This window comes from Lasioglossum baleicum, chromosome 1, assembly GCF_051020765.1.
Source record: "Lasioglossum baleicum chromosome 1, iyLasBale1, whole genome shotgun sequence".
NCBI classification, from domain to species: domain Eukaryota; kingdom Metazoa; phylum Arthropoda; class Insecta; order Hymenoptera; family Halictidae; genus Lasioglossum; species Lasioglossum baleicum.
Genome location: NC_134929.1, coordinates 11,168,170 through 11,186,191, shown reverse-complemented (window position 1 = coordinate 11,186,191; position 18,022 = coordinate 11,168,170). Strand labels below are relative to the sequence as shown.

The 18,022-nt window shown below is 42.3% G+C and overlaps 2 protein-coding genes across 3 annotated transcripts; one reads left to right on the top strand and one right to left on the bottom strand.

Moving 5' to 3' along the window:
* Positions 1 to 101: 101 nt before the first annotated feature.
* On the bottom strand, positions 102 to 5,727 carry Vav (Vav guanine nucleotide exchange factor). Of its 2 annotated transcripts, none has more exons than XM_076424553.1 (9): positions 5,415 to 5,727; positions 4,709 to 5,229; positions 4,566 to 4,634; positions 4,264 to 4,390; positions 2,203 to 2,565; positions 1,598 to 1,918; positions 1,123 to 1,527; positions 546 to 817; positions 102 to 459 (listed from the first exon to the last, which is right to left on the bottom strand). In XM_076424553.1, exons 2-9 carry the CDS (start codon positions 5,110 to 5,112, stop codon positions 102 to 104), a joined length of 2,319 nt encoding a protein of 772 aa, XP_076280668.1. In that variant the 5' UTR covers positions 5,113 to 5,229; positions 5,415 to 5,727. The 2 variants fall into 2 exon arrangements, with proteins under 2 accessions (XP_076280668.1, XP_076280602.1); XM_076424487.1 differs by lacking the exon at positions 4,264 to 4,390 and adding an exon at positions 3,108 to 3,297.
* A 671-nt stretch (positions 5,728 to 6,398) lies between these two features.
* Dnaseii (deoxyribonuclease II) lies at positions 6,399 to 11,977 on the top strand. The gene is made up of 7 exons (XM_076425728.1): positions 6,399 to 6,551; positions 7,737 to 7,855; positions 9,244 to 9,421; positions 9,762 to 10,254; positions 11,317 to 11,419; positions 11,556 to 11,694; positions 11,774 to 11,977. The coding sequence occupies exons 1-7, from the start codon at positions 6,546 to 6,548 to the stop codon at positions 11,876 to 11,878; spliced, it is 1,143 nt and encodes a 380-aa protein (XP_076281843.1). The 5' UTR covers positions 6,399 to 6,545; the 3' UTR covers positions 11,879 to 11,977.
* Positions 11,978 to 18,022: the final 6,045 nt, after the last annotated feature.

The window sequence follows — 18,022 nt, the reverse complement described above, 5'->3', positions numbered from 1 at the left end:
AAAGTGTTATAATTGCACGATGACGCGATTAATATGAAAAAATATTTGAGAATCGTCTGTGCCATCATATCGAAAATATACCTGAGTAATCGAATTTCTTATTATTCCTCTTCGACGTATTCCTTTGGAAAAAATCCTATTTGATCTCCTATCTTTCCTTTCCACCATCCTTTGGCATCGCCTTCTTTACTCAATACAACAACCCTACAGCCTCGTCGTAAACTCAGCTGATTACGTTCCCCTCCACGGAAATCGAATAGTGCCTTGGCCAGTACACGCCTGTACGGCCACAATAAGCGTTGATCTAATTTCTCAAAATTCTCCGACAACGATACCCGTTCGTAATATTCGACGAGTTCGACTACACTCTTAAAGAAACGAGATTCGCTGAGATAATATAAATCGGCTCCATCGACGTCACGTTTAAACACCCTTATGTGTTTCACCGCTCCATTTGCCCTATAATATTCACATACACATTATCAAGTTTTCCGTCGATTAACATCTCGAAAATTTCTTATCAGTTTTGCGTAGGAGAACCTTACTTGATACTAAGAGCGTAATTCGTTTCGTGTGTCAAACGTGATTGTCCTGCAGGCCGCATTCGTAGCATGTATGTACCATCTTCGCGGGGTTCTAATTTATTGGAAGCTGCGTCCCGGCCCATTTCACCCACAAACCATAATTTCATTGACAGAGCACGTTCGCATGGTAGAGGCGGCGGGGGTGGAGGTGGCAACGGCACTGGCGCGCATCGGCCCGATTGTGCAATGCATTGTTTGTGCACAGCATAACGACACACATCACACCGATATCCCTGAACCAATAAAAGACATACCGTAACACTCCTTTTCCCACTGATTTTATCCGATTAACACATTCGTTACCGTGTCACCCGCATATGGATGACAGAATTATTTATCCAGACGTAAGAATTCATAATTGCGCTGATACTTGACCAAAGTTCACACCGAAGCAACATCGAGCAGCTTTTTGTAGCCTCCTGTTACCTTCTTCTTTGCTTTTACCGAATACAAGAAGAAAAAGAAGGCAACAACAGGCGAGAAAAAGTTGCTCGATGTTGCTTCGGCATGGACACAGATTTACTGTCGTTTCTTTTACCTGAAATATGCGACCTTTCAGGAACTTGTCGCATCGCTGACAGCTAAGGGGTCGGTCGAAAGTGGTCAGTTTAAACTTGTGGTTAGTGTTGCGGCAAGCAGAGGGATTGACGTTATCCATTGCGTCCTGGAACGCTTTGATCCACATCTGCTTCTGATCTTCTGTTCTGGCGAACAAAGTATAAGCTGTGTATTCTTGTTTGTGTACAAGAATCCACTGATAAGTCCATCGCGCGTCTCGGCCGATTGTTCGTCTTCCCGTATGATCCTCCAATCTATAGTCGTCCAACCGTAAAGTCTCACGGTAACAGTATTGCTCTCCTCTGCCCGCTTTACAAATTAATACTACTTGCTCAAAGACAAATGCGTAACGAGCTTTCACTCGTTGGTCGCCGTGAGCTTTGACCTGCAAGGTAATCAACACACGTTGCTCGCGTTAACATTCGTATTCTGAAATATGCTTGCCGAATCAGTACCTTAAGTTCTCCATCTTTAAGCAGCCGTCCGAAGTCTTTTAATTGTGCATCCTCCGGAACGTCCCAATCAATTATCGATGCTTGTATATCCTTTATAATGTCCAACGTATCCGAGTCACGTTTCACTTCGTTAATGTATTGAGCTATATCGACCATAACTTCTCTGGCTCTTCCAAGATAACGTCTGTCGTCCGACCAATCGCAAGGTGTCTCTTCCACTAGTTTATCCAACAGTAAGTGATACTTCAATACTCTTTGCATGGGAACGGAGAGTATATCCCTCAACTTGAATTTACCGTTATTAGCTTCTTGTTGGCATCTCTGTAATCGGTGTAACATTAATAAATGTTAGTTATTACTAGACTGCGAATCTTAATGCAAAATAAAAATATCTTTCAGCGATTGTGGGTAGCAAGAGTTACATCAAAATTCATTTCATCCTTTATAATAGATTTTTTACAATGAAAACATCATTACAATATTTTTTAGATATTTCTAATCATTTACTGTTTCATATTTCGTAAATGCATAAAAATCCGCAGTCTAGTTATTACGTAGAGTAGAACACGCATAATGGGCTAGACAATCGTGCTGAGGAAACTTACGATAACTTCTTGATTAACTAACTCGTTTCGCGCGCAAGCTTCTTGCAATGTGTTTTGCGCGAGAGTAAGGTTTGCGCAGTAATCACCATATATGAGGAACTTTTCTCGCCAATCGAGGAAGACCTGTGCCAAAGCAATGCCGCCTCGGGCTTTGCGGAGCTGACTGTGAAAACCGGCGTGAATTTCTGCGAGTTCTTTAATGCCGAAAAATATTCGCGCTGAATCCTCCGGTCGCAGCAAAGACGAGAGCGGTCTAGCAAAATGTTTGAGCAAACTATTGAGGACGTCCGAGTAATTTCGCTCGGTTTCAACGAGCTCCTGGATCACATAATCGCTTTTCCCGCCTCCGGAGATTATACCGTCCTATTTATAAGGAGAACACGTTATAAAAATGATTCATTCGCAATAAAAGTACAATGCGGAGTACTGTCTGTGCTTCACAAGAAGTTTCGTGAAACGGCACAGAGACAAAGGGTCTTCGTCTTTGCTCGCAGCCAATGGTTAGACTTCACATTACGCAAATGAAACGACGTCACCGACTTCTTGTGAGGCATTCAGAGTAAGTAGGTACATACTATGAAGCGTAACAAGACCAATGGTTCGACATTGAATGACTTACACAATTTTATAATGTCATATATCATTGAAATAAATATTCTAGTAAATATGACGTTTAGGAAATCCACCTCCAATGACCTTGATGAATAGATGTTATCAAGGGTATCTCAAGGGTAACTCCTGAGTGACCTTCAAAAGGTTTTAGCCGTCGCTCAACAAAACAATATATTGATGCTACTACATTGAAATTTGCCTGTGCATACAGAGTCCTCCTAAACGTCACATTTACCAATATTCTATGTATATGGAGATAGCAAATAAATAAAATGAAAAAAAACATTAACGACCTGTACAACAGATGGAGGAGGTGGCAAGTGCAGACTACAAAGGTCCTTGTAGATCTCCTCGCTTTGAGCATGGCTGCAAAATGCTCCGTATCCGTCTTCCTCACCGACCGGATCTCCATTGTCCCCTCCTCCACCTGCTTCATCACCTTCTCGCCTTCTAAACCTTCTGCGGCGACCTTCGTCCTCACGGCTTTAGCATAAAAACATGAACGAACAGCCATGCAATATTCATGCACGAAACAAAAGTAAAATTTCTGGCAAACTTAAAACTAACTCTAGCGATGATACATCTCGTTTAGAATAAGGGGCATAGCTTAACACAGAAAATTCTGCAGCGGATGCTAGACAGGTCGAATCACACGAAACAGATCACCTACATGTTTTTTTTAGTATCAAGGATAGAAGAAAATGCGAACATGTAAAATTATACTGCTCGATAGAGGCAAACACGATGATATTAACAGATCTCTTGACTGGAACCACTGTTAAGGTATTTTTAAGATCATTGCTCGTATTCTATTACGCTTATCTTCAATGACCTTCAAAAGTCCTTGACAATAATCTCTATCAGCATAAGCATCAGTAGATACCGGTATAATTTTTCTTTTATCTTTGATACTATGAAAAATATTTAAGGGGGTAGTAAACTCGTTTCCAGGATTGCAAGAGTGCGGGATGTGCCTTCACATTTCTCGATAATGCAAAGATGGGGTCTCTCAGTAGTCAAAAGCGCTGGATAAAAGATTAATCTAGGCCGCAATCGCCCTCAAAAGTACTATTTCAACGTTTACGTGGCGTAATTTGCATTATTCGGCAGTATGTAGCTGTCGTAGCTTTATGAAAATAGCAAATTACGCCTCGTAAACATAAAAATAGGACTTTCGAGGGCGACTGTGGCCTAGATTGATCTTTTATCTAGCGCTTTTGACTACTGAGAAACCTCATTTTTGCATTATCGAGAAATGGGAAGGCGCATCTCGCACCCTTGCAATCCTGGAAACAATACTACCCCTTTAAGCGTTCCCTTTCACGCGAATCATCCTCTATTGCTTGAAAACAGTGGTGCCAGTATCACTGTATGACAGCAGAATACAGTGATGTTTGGTACTTTGGTTGTGAAACACGTTAAATCTTTCAAATTACAAACGACAGATACCTTCTTCTCGGAAGGCCAGTCGTGCTGAGAATTACTCGAGAAGCAAAGTAATTCTTGGTATACTTGGGATTCATCTACATCCATAGCTTTAGGCTTTATGGTAAATGCTACCATTCCTGTTGTGGGGCTAAACCCATTAACAGAAGTTATTGACGGGTTATAATGTGCAACACATATATACATGTGCTGTTGTATATTACATCGGATACATTAATGTTCTTATATCTTTAGAATAATTCGCTATAACTGATAGCATTCATAAACTGTACAGTATTTTACAAATAGACAACAGAGATGCTTACCCGGCACCGGCGCTTTGCAAATCTTTGTATATGTCTTCTTGCGATCTACCATGTCCTACGGAGAATCCGCTGTAACAAAAATATATTATACGTTAAAATAATATAACTCGCACCCGAGGAATTATAGATTACAATTAACTCACGGAATATCTTTGCGTCTGAGACGTGGACAATTGGATAAAGCAGATAATGTACATAGTACACGATGAAAGTTAGTCAGATCAAACAACATGGAAGCCTCGAAAAGGTCGGACTCGGACAGGCCAAAAATCGTTAAGCACGCGGACAGAAACACTTTGATATTCCTTAAACATAAGAATTGGGACATTTGCGGTTTCTGATTGACATCTTTGATGTCTATGCAACCGGGATCCACCATGTTTAACAGATTGCATAGCAGTACTCCGTCCCTCAATGTGTAAGCTAAATCGATCGCGGTTGCTTTCGGCCAGTTCGCTTTGTGATCTGCTCTTAGAGCTCCGCATCGAGTCAACCATTTGGCGCACTCGTGCCAGCCGTTATCCGAACCGCCATCTATTCGATTCATTGTTGCTTGCGTAGAGCTCACAGTATATTAAAAGTTCAAGTTACAAGTTTCGTCGATTTGCAATCATGCATTAGGCCTTAGAGACTTTGTGGATGCACTTCCTGATGCACTGAAAAACTACAGAAACATGAGGCTACATTTTATCATTTTATCTAAACATATTCGTAGATATGTTGGTAAATGAAAGGAAATGAGAAGACTATCTATATAACTTTAGTTGATAGCACTATTAAAAAGCTATTATGATAAGATACATTATTGTTTCTCTAAGATTAAGGTAAATAATATAATTGGACGCGTACCTCCATTCGCCGGAGGATCTGCGAGTCGCTTCTTCGTTCTTCTGTCAGCGTTAGGAATATTCTGTAACAAGTACTCCGATAGAAGGACTCATTATTATGTTTCCTGGCGGTTCCTAGAGCTGTCTCAACGGAAACCGTCGTGCCGCTGCAAATACTCCGTAGGCAATGTCATCGCTAAGAAAGCATCTCGTTCAGTTACGGTTGTTAATACGTTAATACTCCATCACACGATATGTCTTGTTCTCTCATTGTAATATTATGACGTTCGGCCCACTGTGGCTTGCGACCGCCATATTGCTGCTTCAATGCAGTCGATCATATCATAAATTTCGTTGCCACCTATCGCTTCGAAAGTTCGACCACAGATGGTGCTGTATGTCTCTCGATTGCGTTCAAAATTGAAAATGTAGAGATATTTCGATATTTCCGATTTTAGAATGCAATTCTTATGAAACGTTTCGGTTAAGAAAAATGCTATTACAGTCTATAAGTTTATTATATGAAACTTTGAGGTACAAAGCTAATCGTACACTAAACGCGTTTCACGACCGGTCAAATAATCGGGTCTAGATTTTTTTATTTCACAATTAATGAAATTATAAAGATGCCTTCATTATATACTAGTCGTGGATGGTAAAAAGAACTACAAAATCAAAATAACAATCTTGTAAATGAAAAACGCGAATGACCATAATATTTTATTTTTATCGCAGAAGGTCGAAGTCAAGTAGGTTTCAAATTTGATGATTTTTAATTATGCTACAAAACGGTAGAGAAAAGTAAATTGCTTTTGCTAATTCAAAGTAAAATTACAGTGAAGCGAGAAACATACATTTGAGATTATTATTTATATTTTTAAATTAAAATTAAAATTTTATCACGTGAGGGAAGGTCGAGTCAAGTAGGTTTCAAATTTGATGATTTTTAATTCTGTTCGTGATGCGTTAAGATACGCTACTTTTAACAGAGCACGTACAAAGCGGTCAGCCAATCGGATGAATAAAGACGAGTGACGTATGTAGTTACGATGCTACATGTTTACGGACCTAGCACATTGCGAACAGTCAGTCAGTCCTGTCACCGCGCAGTGAACAGACAGTGATGAACAGAGTCCCGTTGTGTTTGTGAAAAATGTCTGTAAGTACAGAAGCCTAAATTGTTAATTTTAAAACTCGTTATTATCGATTTCTTCCAGTAGCGTTTACTCGTTGTCTTTATCGGGGTTCTTTTAGTAAGCTGTAGATTTTGACGCATTCATTTGAAACTTAGCCCGGGAAACAATTCAAACTACATGTAGACGAATTTGAAACGAGCTATTGTTTCTTTCCGAATTTCCGTGTAGATTGACCATTGAAAATTTATGTTCGCAAATCAGCCACAATAGCATGAATCACATGACAAATTAACACGGTTGATATCCTGTGCAACAGAGACAAACATTTGCTGAACTGTCAAACGTTCACTTACGTATAGAGAATTAATGGCTTCGTGAAAGCCAATGAACAAGAGTTAGGCATTATACCTAAGCAATTATTCTCCGATTATGGTAACTGAAATCTCGAGGCATTAACACGTTCCGTGTCGAGTCGTTTTTGTTTGACAACTGAACAAACTTATGTGCTTTGTTCTATTCTGCATTTTTTATAATGCCTTATTCTTTTGGTGGAAGTATATTCTACAGCGTGTTAAACTTGTTATGTAATATATGTTTTTAGCACATTAAATAAATGTGTCAGCGTATACCATCAGTGGTACACGCGGTCTGAATTTAAAACCCTTTGTATTTAACATATTTGCACAAATTCACCATTTTAAGACTATCAATGAATATATTAGTGAGGAAAGAATGAACATTCAGAGAAATGTTGTAATATTTTTAGAGGAACATTAACAAATTGTTGAAAGAAATGCAGTAAATGGGTACCCGGGTGGCTAAACAAGGGTTAACGTGTCCCATCGGTGCCACGGAACGTGTTAACCATTTCTTTTGGGATTATTATTTAATAGAAAGCTATGAAGCTCTTTCCTAACGCAGCGCTGCGACTCGAGAAGCTTATTAATAGGTTTCCGGTAGATAAAACGTGAATGCTGAAACTGTAATCTCCGTGCTGAAGGGAATGGTAATTAAGGTTTTCAGGATTCAACAGCTCGTACAATTCTAATTGTCGCGATGATCGTCGAGGCGGGGAATTTAAAATCACAGCGTGACTTCACTTTATGAGTAATTGTTGCGAATGACGTTTAACTGGCCATCACTATTTGCGTTAAAACTGCGAAGGAGAGGGGATGGATCACACAAAGATACATTTGTCCTTATTTCAGTTGACCATAACGCGTGTTCTGTGTCGTGCGATCGCGTGGCTGGTCATCTGTAACGCTGTAAATGGCGATCTTCGAGATCAATTGCAGTGCAGAGACGAAAATAATTTGCCGGTCGACTGGTAAGTGTTTACGCAATTGCTCAATCGTACAGGTGTTATCAAAGAATTTTAGCGTCTGTTTACGAAGCGTCTGTTTACGAAGCGTCTGAATCGTTACGAGCGCTTTCAAAAATCACGAAACCTCTTAATGCATTATCTACCGGCGATTATAGTTCATAATTTCTGAAACCCTTTACTGGTTCAAAAATTTTGCGGGACCAGAATACACATTCAAATCCTATACTCAAATTTCACAATAAGGAATTATTTATTATAAGTATAAAGGATGTTACATATATTTTTTGTAAGATAAATATTACATAATTTTTCTTGCTTTTTCCGCCGCAAAATCTTTGATTACGTCATCAAAATTGATTGAGTTTGTTACTTCGCTTCCTATTGAAAGATGCCAAAGATGTAAATCGGGCTTGGCTTATCGATGATCGAAGATAATTTTTTATTAGTTTCAATCGCGAGAGAGAGAGAGAGAGACACTACCTTCAGCTGAAGCCACGGTTTGAAGACACCGATTTTACTGACATTCTTATAGAATATTGGTACCTTAAAGAAATGCAAGTCATAATTTTTCGCATCCATAATTCGCTTTCAAGGCGCAAAAAATTCAAAGAAAGTACAAAATCTGTAATTATATATGATTTTTGCAAAAAACTATTGATATAGTTCAGTGGCGCACCCAGGGGGGGGGGGGAGCCAGGGGGCCAAGTCCCCCCCAAGAAAAAAATGTTCAGCTTCCAAAATTAAAATCGCGGAATAGCCCTGAGTACCGTTGATAGATATTTTGGCTAAAAAAAAGGTCATCACGCAAAACCTAGGGCTGGGTTCAACTCGGCCCCCCCCAAGATTACATGGGTGTGCCACTGATATAGTTTAATTTCTCATAAAAAGTACATTTCTCTGAAAGCGTTCGGATTTTTTTTTATCTGAAATAGATTTTTGTCGCGCCTTCAAACTGAATCATCGCTACTAAAAGAATGTTTTGCATCTGTTTATGGTATCATCATTCTGTAAAAAGTTGATCGAAATCAGTGTTTCTAATTTGGAAATTTCCTTAACTCCTAATGTCCTCTGCAGCCGTGTTACAGACGTGTCAACGTTTGGTGTCAACATTTTATGTCAACGTTTGCAACACGCTGCAACGAAATATTTCAATTTATAATGCCACCTTCTTGTGTGTGGAGGAAATATATTCTATATTCTATAGTGTTAAACTTGTTATAAAGTATATGTTTTTAGCGCATTAAATAAATATGTCGGCTTGAACGGATAGTTAAAGGTGTACCATCGGTGGTACACGCGGTACGGAACGTGTTAATAGACCCGATAAGCGAACGCTAGCGAACGGGAACACGCGCGTTCAAGAAATTATTTCACGACGATTAATCTTCCAGGTACGCGCTGTACAAGCTACCGAAAACGTCGACAAGCAGCAATCCGTTGATCCGAGAAGGCCTCGCGTACCTGCTCGTTACGAATCGAACCGTTGGAACTGGTTGGCGGTTGTCCACAAAGTCCATTGGCTCGGACATCTCTATCCCTGGATTAACATTAGCGCCTCTTTACGACCAAGTAAGTCTATAGAAGATCCATTAATTAGTACTAATGTTTTAGCCGCTTCAGGGTCGCTGAAAATGTCTCGGGATGCTCCGCAACAACTTCCGGTCGTGTTCGTCAACGATTATGAAAAGGAATTTGAAATGGAACATACTATGGCCGATGCTAAGTTAGGTGGTGGTTTTAAATTTTTAAATTTTTACCACTCTTCGCGGGAATAGGTTGCACTAGTGAATCTTTATCTCGCTAACTACTTGTCCGATCGATTTGATTCTTATTTTTCCAGCAACCAGGAATGTTTGGTCTATCTCTAAAAATTTTCTAATGGAACTATTTGGACTTGAAACGCTTCCAGAAAAATGAGGACAACAATATGTGGACTCTGTACAACGACAGCCCACCGGACGCGCCGACGGTCTTCAAATACGGTCACACGAAGGGTGTGGTGATTGTTAACAGCAAGCAGGGCTTCTGGTTAATTCACAGCGTGCCTGGTTTTCCTCCGGTGCCGAAAGGCGGCGTGTTGAAGCGACCTTCGAAAAGAGAGGACGTAACGATCCAGGGTAGATACGCGTATCCTGAAAGTGGAACCTTCTACGGGCAGAGCTTTCTGTGCGTATCGCTCGGCAGCGACCAATTTAACACCGTTGGAAAACAACTGATATACAATGAGATATCGGTGTACTCGAAGAACATTCCTGATTTGCTCGGCAAACAGTACCCTGTGTTGTCGAACGCGACCAATCAGCAACGCATCAAAGCGGCCCCGTACAACAATCAAGAAACCATAATCTCTCTAGGGTCCGTGAACTTCACTTCGTTCGCCAAAGGCAGTAAATGGCAGAAAGGTAATTAGCCAACGTCACTATGAGGTGGGAACCCGCTTTTTTGTGGCCACAACTATTGTAGCATTATTTCCACGTCTAATGTTATAACCCAGATAGCACAAAGACGTTTTAAACATGTCCTGAATGACCTACGAACATCTTCCGAACGTCTACTGAACGTCTCGTGTTAGAAAACGGTACGTCTTCAAGACTTCTGTTTAGCGTCTAACAAGAGAAGGACCCCAAGTGTCCGACTTCGATTTTGATAATCTTTTGTGAGACGATGGTATATGGATCCCTAATGATGTCTGCAAAATATTAGGTGTACTTAGTCAATACAATTGAACTTTCAAGCAACCTGCTTACACGGCTAATGAAATTTCGAAAACTTGAGCTGAAAATCATGGTATATCAACAAGGTATGAAAGTGTAATTGTTTATATCTTTGAAACTATTGAGTAACTACACCTAATATTTTGCAGAATGTTTATGGTCTTAAAGACGTCTTTTTAGGACGTAAGACTCTCAGCCTAAAATGGACGTCTTTAAGATGTCGTGTGCTATCTGAGAATTAGACTGCGGATCTTTATGTATTTATGAAAAAAGTGGTTGGGTGAAATGTGAAACAGTAAAAGATTTAAAAAATTCAAGAATATTGTAATGTTGCCTTTAATACATCAAAGTCGTTAAGGGATGAAATCAATTTTTATGTTATTCCTGCTTCTCACAATCAATGCAGAACATTTTTATTTTGCATAAAGATCCGTAGTCTAGTTATAATATTATAGGTCGTTGAATTCGTCTTGATATCAGTTAGAATATTATGATGTAACAAATATATGTCAATATTAAAAAATTGACTTTATGATTTTGTCTTTGGAACGCCATATCTCATCACTGAATCATCTAAACTAGGTAATATTTTGGATTTGGGTGTTTGAAAGGATTGCCACTTTATAGCAAGAAATTGTTATCGATATACAAAAATTGAAAAATTAACTTTTGGCCACGAAAAACGGGATTCCAGCCCATAATGCAACGGTCCCGAGGTGAAACGGTTACGTTATACGGTGCTGCTTTCAGATCTGTATGCCGACTTCGTTGCGCCAAAATTGCAAACGAATCTGTACGTGCAATCCTGGTTGAACGGCCGGGGGAAGCTGCCTTCCACCTGCACCCGGAGAAAGTAACGATCATAGATATACATAATTGTCCATAATCATAATCATCATTCAATACATAATCGTAGAATGATTATAAACGATTATATTAAATGTTTCGCTGGTTGCCGGCATTTCTCTCACGCTGGTTTTCCATTGCAGGGTCTACAACGTGAGATCTTTGAAATTAGAAGCGGCAAACATCGACTTCTCGAGCAGCCGCGACCACTCTAAATGGGCCATTACGGTGACCAATAAAACGACTACTCAGTGGGTCTGCGTCGGTGACATTAACAGAGCAGTAAATATCCATATTTCTTCTCTTTTCGCTGTTTGTTTCAATTTTTTTTCTCGTATACTTGCAACATGGTTCTTTTCAGGACACGCAGTACTCTCGAGGCGGCGGAGCAATGTGCTTCAAGCAGCCACGGTTGTGGATCGATTATCGGAATGCTGTAAACGACGTGGAGCCTTGTCCTGCGTAAACAAGCTGTACCCGAGCAACTAATAACGATAGAGCTCGACAATAAAGTTCATTAACTTGTACGTCCCGCGTCTAGCGGAATAAAATCACTGTAATCGAGTGTCGCGGCTACATGGGGCAACATCTCTATCTCTCTCTCTCTCTCTTTCTCTCCACGTTAAATGTAATTTGCCGAGGTTTATAGATCCGGACTGGTGAAACGGAGAGAAACACGATGAGCTTTAGAGCCGTATACAGTTTAGAATATTTCTCGCGAGGGCTTGTACATATATCATCGAACGCTGCGAGCGTGCTTATTGTTTTCGGTAAATTGCGGGAGACGATAGCGCGCCGGAGGTATACATCTAGATGCGCATTTGGCATTGTGCCTGCGCACTAATTCAGTTCTAACGGCGACGAGATCGTGAGCCGCGCAAGAACCAGACAGCAACGCGAATTTATCGAATATGTAACTTGGACCATTCGAAAGTTCGGTAGTTACTCGCGAAGAGCTACTCCCACCAATCTCAATCACCACGAAATATGTCCTCAAGGTCAAAGTTCCGAACAACTTCTGCCGATGCACGTATGGGCCGTTCGGCCTTCGAGGTCCGAGGTCCGTGAAAACTCCATCTACTTTTGAAATTGTACGGGTTCAGACGACTCTCCGGAGCTTGAAAATTTTTTCTCCGTATCTGTTTCAATGCTGAGTGTATAGAGAAAAATTCAGGCTCACGCCCTCGACGATGCACTTGAAGGTAATCGAGATTGGTGTGGGAGGGAGGTTCGCAAATAATTACCGAAAGTTTAGTATCGTCGCGAGCTGTTACCCTCGCGACACCGGACCCGCGACTACACAAAGTAATAACCGTCCTATTAAAGGCAGTTTACTTGCAAGTGTATAAAGAAGAGGTCCCGTCGGTTCTTTATTACCGTTGAATAAAGAGGGACAGTCGGGGATCAGAAGCAGTTCTTAAATTGGATTTTATGAAAGGCAGTAGCGGCTCGGAGGCTCGCGGAGTCGCGCGGACCCGGAGCGGACCGGAGCAGCGCCCGAGTTCTTGTTTCGTCCTCCTCTTCCTCGGGCCGTGCTTATTGTCTACCCAAGGAAATTGCAAAGTAGCTCGACGTGCCGTTAATGAAAGGAAGAAAGAAAAAATAGAAAGTAGGAAAGCGAAAGGCTGCCGAGGTTTAGCGGGCGGAACACCCGGAGAGAAAAGATTTGCTGCTTAATGAAAATTCCAAGAAATCGACTGAACCTCGGCTCCCTGTTTATCGCTGTTTCGTGTTACGCCGTCCCTTTGATAGACTTTGTTTCAAAAGATTTCGAGCCGGAGCGGACGAGAAAAACTTGTTTAAACGGTGCCCTCTGCGCGAGAACAGGTATTGCCATCGATTATCCGTCGTAATTACTCGGCCTCGTTACCGAGCGTTACATTAACCGTTCCCGATTAAAATTTGCTTCTCGTTTTTCCACCGTGCGGCATCTGTCGCGCACGCGAGTGTCGTTCGTTCGCGATTAACATTGCTATTAACCTTTCAACCGGGGACGACGGGGGTTGGCTCATTACTCGCGTTCGCCATTGTCCGTAAAAAATATGCCATTTTATCCTTGATTCAACGAATAATTCTATCATTTTATATTCTCGTAGTCTCGGTCAAAAAGGTTCATCCAAATTGGCATGCACCGTTTTATTCGTGAGAACTTACTGTATATGCTATTAGTAGATAGCGGATTTTATGCACTTATGACAAAAATAAGTGGGTGTAATCTAGACAGCAAAGTCATTAGAAGAATTTAAAAGTACTGCTATAATATTTTCAACCTGTTAATCGTAGTAAAGAGAAAATTTTCTATTTCACTAAATTTCTTTTTCTCCTTCTCCTTTCTCTCCTTACAATGTTATTAACGTCCACGCTATTCGCTATATGATAAATCTCATGGATTTCCTAATGAAACAGAGAAAATTTCTCTTTGATATTGACACTTCGGGGCGATATCAGTACACGAAGTGTCTAAATCACCAACAATGACACGTCCATCATTCAGAACGAAGCCGGCGATCGGCCGTCGTGATCTTCGAAGGGTTCTGAGAAAACCTGTAAGAATCCACTGGTTATCGAAACGGAGAACCGGTGTCGGACAGAGTAATTAACCAGCGGCGGGTAATACGTTAACGATCGGCGCGACCCAGGGCAGTTCGTAGGGGACCGGGAATAAAGTGGTGTAGATGAACAGATCGATAGCCGGAGGGTACACGAGGTTCGTGGGTGTTCATCGAGGCGTAAATCAGCGGCGCATGTTGCCAGAAGACAAAACAATGCCGAAAACAAGAAACAAGGGAGTCCGGTGAAGCATTCGGAAGCGGACGCTTGGAAAAACAAGCTGGTTGCCGGCGAAAGGGGATTAAGAGCAGAGACGTCCGGCCAGTAGATTCCTCCAACCTGTTATCCGGACAATATTTCGAGCCTCTGAGCATGAATCCGATGGAAAAAGTATTCCTGGTCTCGACGGAACTCGAGGACTTCTTCGGAGCCGGGCGTAAAGTCTGTAACGCGTGAACGCGACCTCTTACATAAACGATAAGTTGTTCGTACCGGTAGATAGTCGATGCGATGGTCGCGCCATAAATCACTGCTCATAGTCGCAATAAGTTTTCATCGCGGAACGATCCCGTGGACGACAGGCGGTGGCGGCGACTGCCACTGGAAAACATTCCTCCCTCGTTCCGCTCTTATTTTCCGTTTCTCCTCTCCTCTCTCCTCTCGGCTGGATTCCCTCCACCGAGAAGTTAAGCCCATTGATCACCCGCTCGATTACTCGGCCAGAGCTTGCCAGACACTCGGGGACAGGCATTCCCCTGCATTTGTCACCTAGGCGTTTCTCTCTCCTCTCTCTCTCCTCTTGTCTGTTCTCTTCCCCGGCGAAAAGACTCGTCAAAGAGTCGTTCTTTTTCGAAACTGGGACACGGTCCGCCGTTTATAATTAGAACAACCGATTCCCGGCTCGCCGACTGTTTCCGCTGCTCGAACGTCCAAACGAGACTTTCAACTCTCATCCTCCGACCGGTCGTATCGCCTAACGACATTCAAGGCGAGCCTCTTCGAGTTCCAATTCCCAAGGATGCCGTTTCTCCGTTGCGACTCGCGCAACATGTTACCCAACAGCGGGAAACGCTTGCGAAACTTTCGCGATCGAATTAACCGATAATTATCGGCTGTCCTTGTCTTTTCCCCTCTCTCCCTCTTTCCGGAAGAAACAACAGGATCTCGTCAATTGTCCCGCCCGGGACGAAACAACGAGACCGAATGGATATTAGCTCGTTCCGACTAAGCCGAGTCGATAATTGTTTGGTTCTTTGTTCGACGGGGAACCCGTTCCCGCGTTTTTACCATCGGACGAGGACCATCCTGTTTCTCCGTGGAACGCGATAAAGTCATTTCGCCCGCTCGCTTTCATCCGACTCGCATGATCTCCCGGAACAGCGCCGAGCAGTTCGCCCCGAACTTTCAGCATACGTTTAAAGTTACGGGACAGGGCTATTAAAGAGGAGAAGTATAAAGTTCCGCGAGAACGATTAATCGTTATATTCGTTGCCGCGAACTCCTGGGAAGACGTCGACCCGTTTCCTCCTCGCTTTTCACGGCGCTCGCGAGACGCGTCGCGTCGTCTTTCGTAGACGAGGCGGCGCGAACGTTGTCGCCTCGTTCCCCGATAATCTATACATGAAAAGTTTTGTTTTATTCAATGCCCGACTTACTCAATTTCGTCTGGATCACCGGCAGCGGCGAACTTCCCTTCGAAAATTTAATGCGGCGAGCTTTCTTCGAACGTTCCGAGAAAAATTGCCCGGGACACGGTTATTCGCCGCCTGCGCCGCACGAAACGAAACTTCTGCCTTCCGGGAGAGCATGATACACGTGTCGCCGGGCTTAGAAATATTTTAGTTCGGACTTCCGTCTCGCGCGCGCTCACTCTCCTCCCCGTCGCATCGTCAAGGAAATTCCCGTATGAATTTTCAAGCTTCTCCCGATAAAAATGATTTCGTTGACAACGCGCGACAGCTCGTACGTTTTTCCTCTCGGAAAGGTGGACAGGATGGTAGAACTTCCGTTGAAATGGAGGCTCGAACGACGAAATTCTTTTTACGATTTTTATACAATACAGTCTATCGTAATGAACGTTGTTGACGGAATTAGGGCTGTTACTTTTCCGAAGCTTAGACTCGTCGAAGATTCGAAGGATTCGAAGGAACGAAGGGAACTTCGAAGTGCACGAAATTTCGAAGTCTTCGAAACGTATGAAGTTGTAACTTATGAGTTTCATACCATGTCACGATTTTTGATAAATAAAAATATCGACACGTTAAGCGCCATGTCAGTCACCGGTGACTGACACTGAACTTTCTGTTTGGACTTTTCGTAATTAAATTAGATTTAAAAAATTGCATTCTATTAATAAATTTCGGGATCATATCACGAATGTACTTAAAAGATATTACTTTGCAAACAAAATTTTAATGAGTTTTGGCGCTTAACATGTTTATAAAAAATTTAACAGAATTTTGACAGAATATAAATACAACCACACCGTTATAAAAAATATATATATATTCTCATCGCCTTCGATTCTGATCACCTTCGAAGTTTCTGAAATCGAAGCTTCGAAATTCGAAGGAAAGTAACAGCTCTAGTCGGAATCGGCAGTCTTATCCGAATACGTAACGATGTTTAGCATTAATTGGTTTGTACGAAGGAGATTGAAGTGATATTTGAGAAGATACTCTTCTTAATGACCCAGCATATCGCAACACAACGGTGGGTGAAACATCAAGCGTGCGGGAGCATGTTAGTTTGCAACCGAACCGTGTACGATATAAATGACGACGCGGAAAGCAGATCTTCGGGATCGATTAGATTCAGAGCGCGTCGACTCCGTTCGAGGCAGGACTTCCTCAGTCCGTGGAAGTCGTGAGAAGCATCGGTGTCCCGGGGAGATCCAATTAGCTTGAGCGCGGGCAAAGAATTATCGTCCAATCGACGCGAAATACGTTCGCCTGCTCGCGGTAGAAGAGATTCTTAGAGATTGTCCTACTCGGTATGTTTTGACGCAACCGAGAGGAACTTCAATTATTCTGGAAGAGAAGCTCGAGTAGAAGTTTGGGGAAGGTTCGTTGGCGACCAAATCACGTCAGTCTCTCTCTCTCTGAAAGTCTGGCTATATAAATAAAATGATTCGTGGCAGGTGAAACGAGAGAGTACGACTCCTTCGAGTTGATCTCGGTTTACGAGCGTGGCCAGCGGAAAAGCGAGGAACAAATGCCACGCCGCGCCTGGCGAGGAGAACGAACGGGAGAAAAATAAGTAGAGAACGAAGGACGGGACGAAAGACCAATGAAGTCGATTCCGAGTGAACTACGGAAAAGTAATAAAAAAGAATGCGCCGGGAAAAGGGCCGGGGTAGATGGAGGGGGGCAGTTGCTTTTTTCCCCACTTGACCTTCCGGCCTTCTATCTTTTCCTACGTTTCCCTCGATGGTCTTGCTTACCCAAGCTAGGAAGATCGTGTTTTACGCCGGTGTTCGTCCTCCTCCAGAATCGTATACCGAGGCAAATCTTGTCAAGAGTCCCTTCTACAAAAGAGAAAAGTAAACGTTGTCGTCCTCGTTCCAGTCTTCATCGTCTTTTCTCATCGACCTCGTTTCTTTATTACGACGCTCCGCCGAGCCAATTCTCTCGAGCACTTCCTGTTTTCCGTTCCCTTCGTTCCCGTCCGCGCTAATTCAAACCACGATCCTAAACGCGAGATTTCCACGCGACCCTCAACAGGCGATTCTTGTCGAATCTCTTCACGATTCTGGCTCGATACCATTGATTCGGAAAGAGTCGAACTGGTTAACGCGTTGACTAGCGTGGCGGTTCACCAGTGACCTTCTGTCTTGTTTAAGAACGATTTACGTAATTAGCCGGTTTTTATGCAAAATAAAAGTTCTCTATCACTGCTCGTTTGTACGAATGAAATAAGCCAAACGTGACGGTCAACGCATTAACAGAATTTCCTCTTGTCTCGTGGCTGCGTCGACAAAAGTTCCAAGTCAGGGTTGCTTTCCAAAAAGGGTTGTCTGTCGTTAATTGTTGCCGTAGCAAGCCCCCTTTCTAATTTTTCG